This window comes from Manacus vitellinus, unplaced genomic scaffold, assembly GCF_001715985.3.
Source record: "Manacus vitellinus isolate BGI_N305 unplaced genomic scaffold, ASM171598v3 scaffold_2_pilon, whole genome shotgun sequence".
In the NCBI taxonomy this organism is placed as follows: Eukaryota; Metazoa; Chordata; class Aves; order Passeriformes; family Pipridae; genus Manacus; species Manacus vitellinus.
This window is the reverse complement of record NW_021940208.1, coordinates 9,538,806-9,551,858: the sequence shown is the minus strand read 5'-3', so window position 1 is coordinate 9,551,858 and position 13,053 is coordinate 9,538,806. Positions and strand designations below refer to the sequence as shown.

The 13,053-nt window shown below is 40.1% G+C and overlaps 1 protein-coding gene across 1 annotated transcript in view; it reads left to right on the top strand.

Annotated features, from left to right (window-relative positions):
* The first annotated feature begins 1,982 nt into the window (after positions 1-1,982).
* PGR (progesterone receptor) overlaps positions 1,983-13,053 on the top strand; it is a 35,253-nt gene continuing 24,182 nt past the window's right edge. Inside the window, 3 exon segments of the mRNA XM_018070991.3 lie at positions 1,983-3,101; positions 3,103-3,143; positions 4,367-4,518. Of these exon segments, the coding sequence (XP_017926480.3) occupies positions 1,983-3,101; positions 3,103-3,143; positions 4,367-4,518 (1,312 nt within the window).

The window sequence follows — 13,053 nt, the reverse complement described above, 5'->3', positions numbered from 1 at the left end:
TCAAATAGTTTTTTTCCCTGGAATATCTACAGAGTGAAATACTGCTGTTCGAGAAATACTCCTAATAACAAGTATGTTTGGAGGTGCATTATTCTGTAGAACCCCCTAAATGTATAGAGAGGTGCCCACATAACATCTGAGGTTTAAAATGTTAGTTATTATCACATTGCCTTAATTCTTTTAAATACTAAAAAAATAAAGATTTTCTTCTGTTTATTCTTGAAGGAATAAAAGGCAGACTCACAAAGCAGTCTATAAGCCAGTAGTATTTTACCAAGAATAAAGTAGAAACTACACACCACATTGAGGAGTGTTTATGGGACGCCACTGCTTCTATAAACTTGCCCTGTATGATTTCAAATGCTACTGAAATAATTTCAAATAGTTATATTTCTCTCCCCGAGAAGCTGTCCTATTCAGTCTGAAAATGTTTTGAAAGTAAAATAACAAAAGCAACTATTTCGTGGTGATCACAGTTTTGTGGAAAAAAGATTTTTTTTCAGAAAAGCATGCTATACTTACAGATCACAATCGATCATGTAACAGCATACTTTTCTCTACACATCAGAAATATACTGATTCCACGTAAAGTCACTACTCCTCTGCCAATCTATTCTTCGTATCTTTCAACACAGGTTTCTTTTCTGTATTTCTATATAATAAAAATATACTAAGGGTTGTGTTGCCTTTTTTTCCCCCTTCAGTTAGTAGCTGTATTATTGAGCTGAATGGGTTCTGCCACAAAGCCATCATTTTATACAAAATGCCAGGCAGCAATTAGCTGGTGACAGTTTCTTGGTCAGAACTAACCTGGGCTGAATTATAACTTGCTATATGCAGGCTGGCCAGCCAGCTCCTGTAAACAAGGTCCCTTTTCAACATCCTCTCATGCCCCTGATGAAGTAATTAAAGTTTAGAAGCAAAGAATGCCCCATTTTCCAAACCTTTTGTAGAAAAGACATTGTTCTTCTTGGAGCAAAGGATGCTTTGAGATCCCTTAATGTAATTTAAAGAGCTTTACAATGCCTCGGTTTCTTTGCTACTGGAAAATGGATCCTAGAAGAGGATTGGTAACAGAGCTCAACCACGAAAAACTACAGTGAACGTCTGAAGAGAACAGTGAAAAACAGACAAAAGGAAGACTATACTATTGTCAACTGCAGATAAGTAAAGCTTGTCTTGTTCTCTGCTCTCCAAAACAGCGACCTAACCAGAGGCTTATAGCCTCTTGCCCAGAGTTGCGCTTCTGGGGATGGTGAAGCGAGAGGACGGAGCACCGACCCTGGAGCTGAGGGAAAAGGATGAGAAGACAGAGAGAATGCCAGGATAGGTCAAAAAGCGCAGACCTAAGGCACAGGGTGCCGGATGAGGTACGAGAGGGATGCGCGCGGCGAGCGACGGGGAGGACAGGCAGGGGAAGGTGGAGTGGAGGTGGAGCCGATGGAAGTGCTGCTGGGGGAGCCGCGGTGCCCAGAGGCAGCGGAAAGAGGTGGGACGTGGAGGGGCGAGCCCGTGCCCTGCAGCGCAGACCCTTGGTAAGGGACCGAGCTGGCGGCGAAGAGGGGCGGGGAGGGAGGGACGGACGAGGGGGCGTGGAGCCGGCAGCCAGCCCGCCCGGGCAGTGGGAAGCAGTCCAGGGACCAGCGGAGCTCGGAGTCGGGGGGCAGCGAGCGGCATCCCGCCCGCCGCCGCCAGAGCCTGGCGGGAACCCTGCCTTCCTGCCTGCCCTCTGCACACGCTGCCATCGTTTTTCCTCTCCAGGCTGCACCGCTCCCGGCTTCGTGTCACCCCTCTCCCGGCGGCAGGGACCGGGGCTGAGCCACCCCCGCGAAAGCAGCACCATGTGAGCGGGACCTGTGCCGCGGCCGCAGCGGACACGTCGAGGATGTGAAGAGCCGCCCGCATCCTGCACCGCCCGGCCGCCCGCCCCCCGCCACTGCCCAGCTGCCGACTCGTCGGTGTTCAGCGCTACCCGCGCCAGCATGACCGAGGTGAAGGCCAAGGAGCCCACAGCGCCTCCGCCTGCCAGAGACGGGGCGGTCCTGCTGCAAGGACAGCCCGGCCGAGACCCCTTCCGCAGGGAAGCGGAACCCATTGACATCTCCCTGGACGGGCTGCTCTACCCCAAGAGCAGCGACGAGGAGGAGGACGAGGAGGAGGAGGAGGAGGAAGGGGAGGAGGAGGAAGAGCCGCGGCAGCAGCATCTGGGACAGGAGGAGGGCCGGGACTCCTTCTCCTACCGGCCGGGGAGCGGCTCCCTCTCGGACAAGGACTCTCTGGACACCGTCCTGGACACCTTTCTGGCTCCCACGGCTCATGCCAGCTCCGCCGTGGCCGCGGCGCCCTGGTCGTTCTTCGAGGTGGAGGCAGCGGAGGCGCCCGACGGCCCGATGAGCCGCGGCCCCTCGCAGAAGGCGAGCGAAGCGGCCCCAGAGGCGCCCGGTCCGTCGCAGCCCCCTCCGCGGCCCGCCCCGCTCTGGCCTCCCGGCGATGCCCTGACTGCCGCCAAGCTGCCGTCGGGGGGCGGCGCGGAGGGTCCCGCCGCGGCCCCCAAGGACGATGCCCCGGGGCTTGTGGCGTTGCCTGGCGGGTCCCGGGAAGGGGACCCGGGGCAGGAATACCTGCACGTGCCGCTTCTGCCCCTCAATTCGGCCTTCCTGGCCTCCCGCACGCGGCAGCTGCTGGACGGGGCGGAGTACGAGGGCGGCGGGGTGCCGCGATGCTCGCCCCCCGCCCCGGACCTGCCGGGGTACGGCTTCCCCACGGGGGATGCCAAGGAAGGATCCTTCGCCTACGGCGACTTCCAGCCCGTCCTGAAGATCAAAGAGGAGGGTCTCGGCCTCGCCACCCGGTACCCGGGCGGCAGGGCCACCCCCGCGGCAGGCTGCTCCGACTACCCCTCGGCTCCGCGGGCCGGGCAGGAGTCCTCACTGGAGTGCGTCCTGTACAAGGCGGAGCCCACCCTCCTGGCCAGCGCTTATGGGCCACCGGCTGCGCCCGACAGCCTCCCTTCCACCTCAGCCGCGCCGCCGGGGCTCTACCCGGCCCTGGGGCTCAACGGGCACAGCCGCCTGGGCTTCCCGCCGCCGTGCTGAAGGAAGCGGCTTGCCCCAGCTGTGCCCGCCCTACCTCGGTTACGCGCGGTAGGAGGCGACCGGCAGCGGGCGAGGCGCTCGCCGAGGGACGGGGTCGGGAGGTCGCGCTGAACGGTGGGAAAGCTCCGCGCATCCTCCTGCTCCGGAGCGGCGGCCGTGCCGCGGGATGGGCGCTCCGGGGGTGCCGAGGCAAGGGTGGGCGAAGTTTCTCTCGGCTAAGGCCTTTTTGGGTGTTTAGGCAGACCTGCAGCCCCCGTTTCCATTCTCCTCGCTGTTCGAGCACGCCGGGGTGTCTAGGGCGGTGTGAGACTGGCACAGTGTCAGTTTAGCAGCTGGCACCTCGCGGCTCTTTCAGGCGCTGTAACGCTCTAGGAGACGATGACTTATTGTCGCTGCGGTGCTTCAGTGCCGTCCGATGACCGAGCCAGTGCCCGGCTCCAGAAAGGGGGTGCAGAGTGTTCTCCAGATTACCCTCACTGGCAGCGAGACCATATTCATCAATACCTAAATATTTTCCAAAACTTTATTTACGATTTGAAAAAAAACAGAACAGTTGATTTCACACAAAATAGAAAACAGAAACGCTTGTATATTGATTTGCTAGAATGAAATTGGGTGCTATCATGGCGAGATGTTTGTTACCTAGAAATACGTGCAAAAATACGTACATATAATGTTACATTTTCAGCAGAAATCCCTTATTTTTTCTGAGTACAGTGGTTACCTCGCTTAGTCTGTGCCTTTTGATGGAGAGAAATTGGAAATATCCTTGATATATCCCCATCAGAGTTAGTTACTGCTGAGAATGCTGCAGCTGAATGGGGGGTGATAAACTGATTGTTAAAGACTTTTCTAGCTGAGATGAGATTTAGTTATTTCCCACGTGAAAGAGGCCTTTGAAATTCAATTGACTTCTATCTGATTCTGTCTCTGTACAGGAAAAAAGAGTATCAGTCACTATGACTCCACTCACTAGAGTTGTTGATCTGAGGAAGATGAACATTTTAGCAAAAAGTTTCTAGATAATACCTTTTTAAGCTAAATGGATTAAAATACAACTTTATGCTTTTTGCCCACTGCTTTCCTATAGTGCATAGTAGAGACAAACCCTTACGCTGAAAGGCAGTCATACTTTATTTTTTTCTTGTCCTTCTGTAGCTTGATTACAAATTTTAAAATAAAGTTTTTAGTATAAAATTGATCAATACAGGTAAGTAGTTAACCGTGCAAAACCAGATCTTTCATTTCTCTTAATCCTCTTTCTTTTGAAGGCCAGATACAGAAGCCAGCCAAAGTTCTCAGTACAGTTTTGAATCACTACCCCAGAAGATTTGTCTCATCTGCGGTGATGAGGCTTCTGGTTGCCACTATGGAGTACTTACCTGTGGAAGCTGTAAAGTCTTCTTTAAAAGGGCAATGGAAGGTACTATATAATGCCATTGTTCCTAATTATCTGAAATATATCTTCTAGGCACTGCTAAGGACATACCGTTTATTTATTGTTCGTCTTTATAAATATTATCACTGTAGTAAATTCTTTTTGTTGACTGTTTAAATATTACAGTGAATACTGACAAAATTATTCCACTTTTGATTTTTCTAGTATTACTTGTTTTACTTTACTTATTTGCTATTAAATGCTATATTACTGCTTATCAGTTAGTCATTTCAGGTAGTTTCATAAAAATACTGTGTATTACACAATTTGTTTTAAAAAGTGTAAATACTGCTCAAAGGAAAATATTGCAAATATGAACCAATGATAAGCAGATAAGAATTTATTTTGGCTTTGTTCTCTTTTTGAAGTCATGGAATTTTTCTTGCTTGCAGGATGCAGAGTTTTGGTTTCCTGAGAATCATGGAAGTATTTGAAATTTCACTGAACTATTTCAAGTAATAAAAACAATAATCGTGTTTGAATTTTTTTCTAAATAGATGTTAAGTTAGAAACTCAAACTGTAGGTTTAGTAAATCAGTAGCAATACCTATGTTTATTATTTTCTTTTTGGATTGTTTTATATGCCTTGTCCACTGAGATTTTAAATATTAATACAAGAGCAGATTGTTTTATATAGTTCAACAAATGAAGCAGTACAACAAAGTCTTCTACTTTTTATACTTTTTCTCCTTTTTTGATTTTTATTTGATCCTGTCAGAACTAGGATATTCAATTTTCTGTTCCATATACTTAACAAAACCATTATTACAATGGATAGGATTCCTTCAAATAATAAAATTGTATGATGTATTTTCTTGTTGTGATACATAATTTCTTCAGCTTTATAGAGTTTATTACTTTTCAAATTGGAAAAGTAAAAGCTTAGCGAACTAATGTCATTAGAATTTTTGTTTCAGTGTGCTGTTGCTTTCTACTTTAAGCTTATGCTCATGTTCTTCCTTTAACATATTAGATATTTGCAAAGTGATAACATTGGACTAGGTGGTCTAGGTGAACTTTTGAGCTAGTGTCGCATTTTCTCTAATACATTCAAACGGGTTTCATGAGAAAGTTGTTAGAAACATATGTGTTAGGCTGCAAGGCTCTAGAGTGCAAGTCTCAGGAGTACATTAAAGTTTCACTGGCTGTGCTAGCTGGTCCCTTGGTTTGGCTTCACATTTTTTTTTCTATGTTTTGCTACGTCAACCATATGCTTTTTTAAAAAAAAGTCAGGAAGCTGAAGTTCTAATACGGAGTGTAGTGTAATATATGAGTGCCATATTTTAAAATAGGTTTTATTTTTGCTTTTCACCTGTAAAATAATATTGCAATTTTTTCTTTGAATTTAATTCTATCACTTTTAGATTTCTTCTCCTTCCTAATTTAGTATCCAGTTGTGTTTGTGTGGTAGGTGAACCTGCTCAAAAACATATCTTATTATTGTTTACCAAAAGTATTTTAATGGTAAATGTCAAGAAGGCATATAAATTGATAATAGAAACCTCTTAAAGTTTTTTTGTGGATTATTCAAAGTGTGTAGATAAGAAAGTAAATAATATAGTAGTATTAAATTTGTTGGAAAATGTCGTTTATCTTAATTACTTCTGTGATTTCAGATGCGTTGGCTGTTTCAAATCAAATAGCCTATGTAATTTTTGTAATTTTTTTTTCACAGAAACTGTCCTATTCATACACCATTTATTTTACCTTCCCTGGTGTGTGTACTGTATTGGTTAAATGCTTCTGTTTGGATAAAATGGACTGTTATGTTATCCAGAAAACTCTGTTTTTTACATCTCTAATCTTTTTGAAATGAAACCTGAGCTGATTTAAAATACTCAGACTGAACAATCATTTAGAACTGTGTAGGCTAACCTAGAAATGTTTCTATACTAATTGTGATTTAATCATACATATGAATGTAACTAGGAGACACACATGTAGTTTAACAGGGGGTCAGAGTTGTGTGAGGATCACAAACATTACTTAGAAGGTTTGTTGGCACTGAATTCTTAAATATATATATGATTTTGTAGATATTTACTATCTTTTGGGTTATTGGTTCCCCATATGTGTCTATATATACATGAAGAAAAGGTTGGTGTTGATATAATAAACACATTTTTCTCTAGGCAGAATCTTGAAGTAAGGTTAAACAAAAATGCAAGTCATTTTTTTGGGAACCTGTAGTACAGCAGATATGAAAAAAAGGTAATATTGCAAGTGGGTAGAAGAAAAAGGACAAAGATATTAGGGTGGCATTTTTTTTAGGAAACATTTTTTTTGCATTTAGAGGTGGTACATTTTCCAGTGGACTCTTACAAATAACTGATTTGCCAGTCTGTAGATTCACTTAATGAACAAACAAATTGCAAGGCTTTTAAAAAAAGCTTTAAAGTTCTCCTTTAAGTATATTCAAAATAACAAAAGTTAGTGTTTTTTATACTCAGTTAAGAAATTTGAAAAGACAAAATTGGATTCAGTATTTTGATGGGGTAGTGCCGTTCCTTATCAGTGAGCTGAGAGTGACGAGAAGTTTGTAGTTAGCAATCAAAAGAATTCAGAAATAATATTCAAAATACTTTCCAGTATGTAGAATTACTATGTTTGCAAAGTAATTTGCTGTTGATGATCAGACATTATTTAAGTGCTACCAATATACCTCATTCATGGCAACAAAAAATAGAGGAGAATATTTCTAACAGGGCATTAGGAGAATGAAGATTTTTAGCACTAAATTGTCAAACAGTCATTAGTAATGTCTTACAAAATTCCTTCATGTAAAACCATGCAGGATAATTATGATCAAAGTGGTTGTGGACACCATGGTAAAAATGTCTGCCCCTGAAGAGGAACCCAATATTTAGAGTTTTGGGATTCTGGAGTTACACTGTTGCTAACACGTGATTTCTTTGTAGCCTGCATTCTTGCCTTCTTGCTGAAAGTGCCTCCTTTGCAGTAGTTTTAAAATTAAAATTTAAAATTAACGAAATCCTGAGAAAAATTTAAGGTCCTGTTTTTCCTATAATAAAGTTCCACTTCTCATTTTTGTTCTGTATTTATATGTGCAATTTGTTTATATTATCAATGTCTAAGGAAAAGCAGTTGCCCAAACCCGAAGAGTTTGAGGCCAACTTGAATGGATGATATTACTGGAGGTTGGTCAGAAACTATCTCTTTGTTTGTTTAAACCTGGAAAACTATTTCAAAATTGATCAACTAATTGAGTAGCAAATTTTTCTAGTTTTAATATGTACTTCAAGCTCAGGCTAGCAACTCTTTGCAGACAATGGCATCAGGGAACAAGCTCAAGCATGTGTAGTAGGTAACATTTAACTGACCAAGTGTGAACTTTGCCTCTCTCTGAGACCTGAATTTGATAAACAGAAAGTAGGACTTCCATCAGAGTTTTCACTATCTGTGTATGGAGAGGTACAGTGGAGGCATTGATGAGGAGCTACACCTACACAGTAAGAAGGCTGTTTATGACTTCAATCAAAATTTCTGATAAAGCTTATCTAAATTTTATCAGTGTTATGATAGGCAGTTTTGTGATGACAGTGTGATTCACTATGTAAGTAGTGAAATAATATGCATAAGGAAAATTGCTTGTCTAAACAATTGTGCTTTTCCATATCTAAAGAATGTAAAATGATACAACATACCAAGTATTTAAAAAAAAAAATAAAAGACTAACCAGTAGTAGAAAATCCTCTTTGAAAACAAAGAGAAATGCAACACCACAGAGACCTTTTCGGCTGTGAAAATGAGGAGAAAAAGGAACCTTTAACACCTGTCTCATAACTCAGCAGGGACTTCTAATTTTTAATCCAACTTTTCAGACTGGATGTTGGGAACAGAATTTGGTACAGCATGTACTGTAAACCTATAGTGATGAAATTTTCATGAAATAGAAACATACAAACACACAAAGCATACACTGGATAAGTTGAGAGATAAAAATGCTTTTCACTCAGTATGACAGATTTAATGTTACTGAAGTTCTTTTATTTTGCATGGAGCCAAAATATGTTACCATGCAATAACCTAAGTGTATTTTCAAATTCAAATATACAAAGTAATACAAGTGGAAAATGTCACTTTTGTGAGTTCAAAGAATTTGCATCATGAACAGGAAAAGAAGAAAATCTGCATCTGATATGCAGTTGTATATCTTCATCATACTTCTGACTTCAAAAATATTTGCTGTCCAGCTATTTGATAAACAGCAGTTTGGTGAATGGATTTGTATGAGGCACAATGATTGAGCGAGCTAAGGTAGCATTTTTTCTGGTTGGCTCTTGTGCTAATGCTGGGCTTCCTACTGCTCTCATCATGACTTGCTAGTGTTTTCCTAATAGACATGGCATAGAACATAATCAGCTGCAGAAATGCCAATTATTAAATTTTTTCGTTTAACTTTTTACAGTGTTTTAGAAACAGTATCAAATATTATCTTAAACATCTTTTCAGGTGGAATACTACTTATTCCAGATAGTGTAAAACTACATGCTTTAAAGAGCACCAGCAACTGACTGGTCAGAGCTGTTAATACTCTGTTCTAATTTCACATGTGCACAATATGAGTAACCTGAGCTGCTCATCTGAAGTTCACTTTATAGTGAATGGAGAGAAACGAAATTTTAGGAAGAAATTCACTGACTTATTTTTAATACATACTTTAGGGTGGAAATAGCAATACTCTAACAGTGCTGCAGTAACTATTTCTCAGCACTGAGTATAAAAAAGTGACTGAGCATGTATCCTGTCTGCATTTGGTGACATGATCCCACTGATTTCACCAGAGTAGCTAATATGTTTATGTAGAATATCATAATATCATAAGCATATAATATCATAAACATATAATATCATAAGCATATAAAATACTCACTTAGTATCACTTATTTTTAAGTATTATATATAAAGTATTATAGGTTATAATTATATTATTTGATATATAAAAATAATGCTTTAAGTATTAAAATACTTGTAGATTATATAACATAAGTATATTAATATAAGTATTTATAGTAAAACTTATATGTTAAAAATAGAGTTGGGGTTTATGTTGTCCATCTCCCTAAGCTGTTTATCTGTTCCACATTACTCATGATGTACTACGAGTAAGGAGCGATTTTTTAGAAAGTGCTAAATGGAAAGACTTAACAGATGATATGTTACAATTGCCATTATGCAAATAATGATATAGTGACATATGACTGCACTTCAGAGGTTTCCTGGTTGTACTTAACCACAACTCCTGCATTTAAGCTGCTGCTTAATGTCGCTTAACAGCTGAGGACATTGCAACAACATGGAGTCTTTTGCAGTTAAAACATAGGAAGAGTTACATGTGGACATTGAGGTCCAGCAGAATATTACCCTATTCTTGTCCTATTGTGATTGCATCATCCCTTATCCTCAAAGACAATATTTTATGTGAGATTTGTTTCACCTAGCTGCAGGCATTACAATGTGAACATCTGTATTTGGGCTAATCTCTTTAAATGTCCTTTGAAGAGCAATAGGCTATTAAAGAACCAAAATTTAGACATTTACTCAAGGTAAATGAATCTTGAAGTGCCTGTTTTGCTCTTGTGCCCAAGAAGGCAGTGTATGCTGCTTGTTTTGATGGATGTCTATTCTTTAGAATCTATTTACTCAAATAGAATCAAATCAATCTAAGGTGTTTCAGTCAACAGGCAGCAATAACTGGGGATTTTTTGCACATTGCTTTTTTCTGCTGCTAATGTTTCCGGATTTTTCTACTGTTATTACATATACACCTTTACTACCAGTACCCCTGTCCCACTGGTTCAGTTGTAGGACAAGTCAAGGATAAGGAAAATGTATATAAAAAAACTTATCATGGCAATGTGCTATGATACTTCCAGTAAAATCAGAATAATGGGATGACTAAAATGCACATATAAAGCTTATGTTGATAAAAGAATATCATACTCAGGGATCAAAAGAAGAACAAATTTTACTTTAATAATGTATACCTCTGAAATAGTTGGTGTGTTTTTAAAGTTGGTTTTGTGTCCAAATCCCATGCTCTATATTTGTAAGAAATAGACCCTTACTGACAACAATGCTGACACTTCCATTATTTTACATATTTATATCAGTGATGTAGTTAATTAAAAATTATGACTAAGGAGTACTTGTGACAAAATACCATAAAAAGAACTGAAAATACTTACTTGAAGAAGCCACCATCTCTTCCTAAATGGTATTAGCTGTGGAAAATGTTTGTTGTCAGTTCCCGTATTTAGACTCAAAGACTTTATGAGATTCAAGTTGTTACAGTGCTAAGCAGTTTGGTCAAACCAATTGAAAATCAGTATGAAACAACATTCCTAATTTTGCAGTTCATGATAGTTTCTCTGAATTATTAATTTTGCTTCATCTTGTTTTTCTATGGGTTTTGTTTTGTTTTTCTTGTTGAAAGTGATGGAACAGACAGGGAAATGTAAAAAGATAAAAAACTACAAGGGTTGTAACTTCTAGCTCTGTCCAGAAATGAATGAAAACAGGATAGGCACATTTAATTGCTCTGTTTTGTAGATATCATGAAAAAGTTGCACAGGTTGCTCTCTTGGAGAATTGATTTTGGAAGGAAAAAGACAATGGTACTGCAGGATTCACAGCAAAAGGCAGGAAGATTTTTCAGATCAGGCTACAAGAGAAGGAAAGAGTCAATCAGAGATGTTGGAGACATTGAAAGTGATTTGTTGACTAGAAGGAAAACAGTGCAAGGTACATGGTGCTTTGAAAATGGTGCTTCCCTTCTAGGGAAATCAACTTTGTTTTGCCCATTTAGCAAAAAAGCCTGACAGATGACTGTGACAGTACCTGCTTAAAACCAGCAGTCAATGGAGTGGAAGAATACCGAAAGTTTGTTGTCAAACATCAGAACTTACTTGTAAATATGTTCACCAAAGCAAAATACACTATAGGAAAACATCAGGTTTAACTTAACAATGAACATTTTGGAGTTTTACATTCTCTTTGAACAAAATGTTTTTACTCAACACTTTTTTCATCACATGTGAGTAAGGCTAATGAATGAAAGACTAGTTTCACAAAGATAAATTACTAATACCTGTTGTCATCTTGAACCCCACTGTAGAGTACGTAGATAAGTAAAGGCACTCTCTCAGGATATAGGAGTTAAGTTTGTTCTCTCCAAATGCCTGAAGGGAATAAAACAATCTCTCTATGCTACCCTGACCATACAGTTGGGTTACCTGGAATGCAATCATTCTTTATTGCTTTCACTTTGAACTATATTATTATGAAGAAAGAAATTCCACATTATTTCAGTTAGACTCTAGGATGGAACATATTCATAAGTTATTCTGCTATCACTCTTTGTCCTCTTTGGTCCATTGAATCCTACATTCTTTGCTGTGAAGCACACTTGCATGAATAGCAGGTCTTTATGCCGATATGGACTACAGAGTAGTAGTCAGGACACCTGCTTAAGACTTGGGAATGAGAATTTTACTTCAGTGGGCAAAGAGGGAAATGGGGACCGAGTTCCCCACTAGCTACTGGATGATGTGTTTTTTGGGTAGTTGGCTAGAGTCTGAAGTTTTTGTTCAGTGACTTCTTTTATTTTTATCAAAAACATTACCACAGAAATGAAATTGGTATTAAATGATTAAAAAAATTCTTATTTGAGATGTGTGGAATCTTGGAGACTGTAATGGCATATAATAGTATACGAGGACATGAAGTGTGCATTTTCAGTATTACAAACTCTGTAGTATAGATTCCTAGTTGTCCAAGACCAAAGCTCATAATCCCATATAGTGAGAGGTAAATTCAACCCACATTTGCTGTTTTACATATTGAAAAACTGTAAATAGAAGAGTGTTACATTTAGATCTGGGCAAAACTCTATTTAGCTGTGCTTCCCATTTTATTAGGCTGGACTGTTTGCCTAGTTGTGGAAAACCTGACTTGTCAGAGCATGTTCAGGGTAAGGATTACCCTGTATTTCTCTGACAAGTCAGGTTTTTGACAAGCTAAGGACTAGCCTAGTCCTTTGTCTTAGCTTCCAGAAGTCAGTTTTGCTAAAAAGCTACATCTGCATCATTATATTTAGTTGAGGTATACAGGTGAACTTATTTTCCATTTTTAAAATTTTAAACCCATGGTTACTGTGGGCTTCCAGAATTCATTTGTGGTTGTTTTTTTTTTTTTTTTTTTTTTTTAACCTATTGATTTAATTGGTATTTTTTAAAAAATATAAGAAGTAAAACATACTGTCAGAAAATTATTGAGCAAAACCTTGAGCTAGCATTCAGGAAGCAAAAAGTTGACATTGGGAGACATTTGGCAGTAAAATAATTTGCAAAGAGATTCAATACATATCTGCAGTTTTTAGACAGAAATCTAAAACTAGACTAAATAAAACATCATGATATGTTCTGCAAAGAAGAGTCCTGCAGAAGTTGATGATTTTATACGAAAGCATTGCAAATTAAGAGAGATGCAGGGAGACAA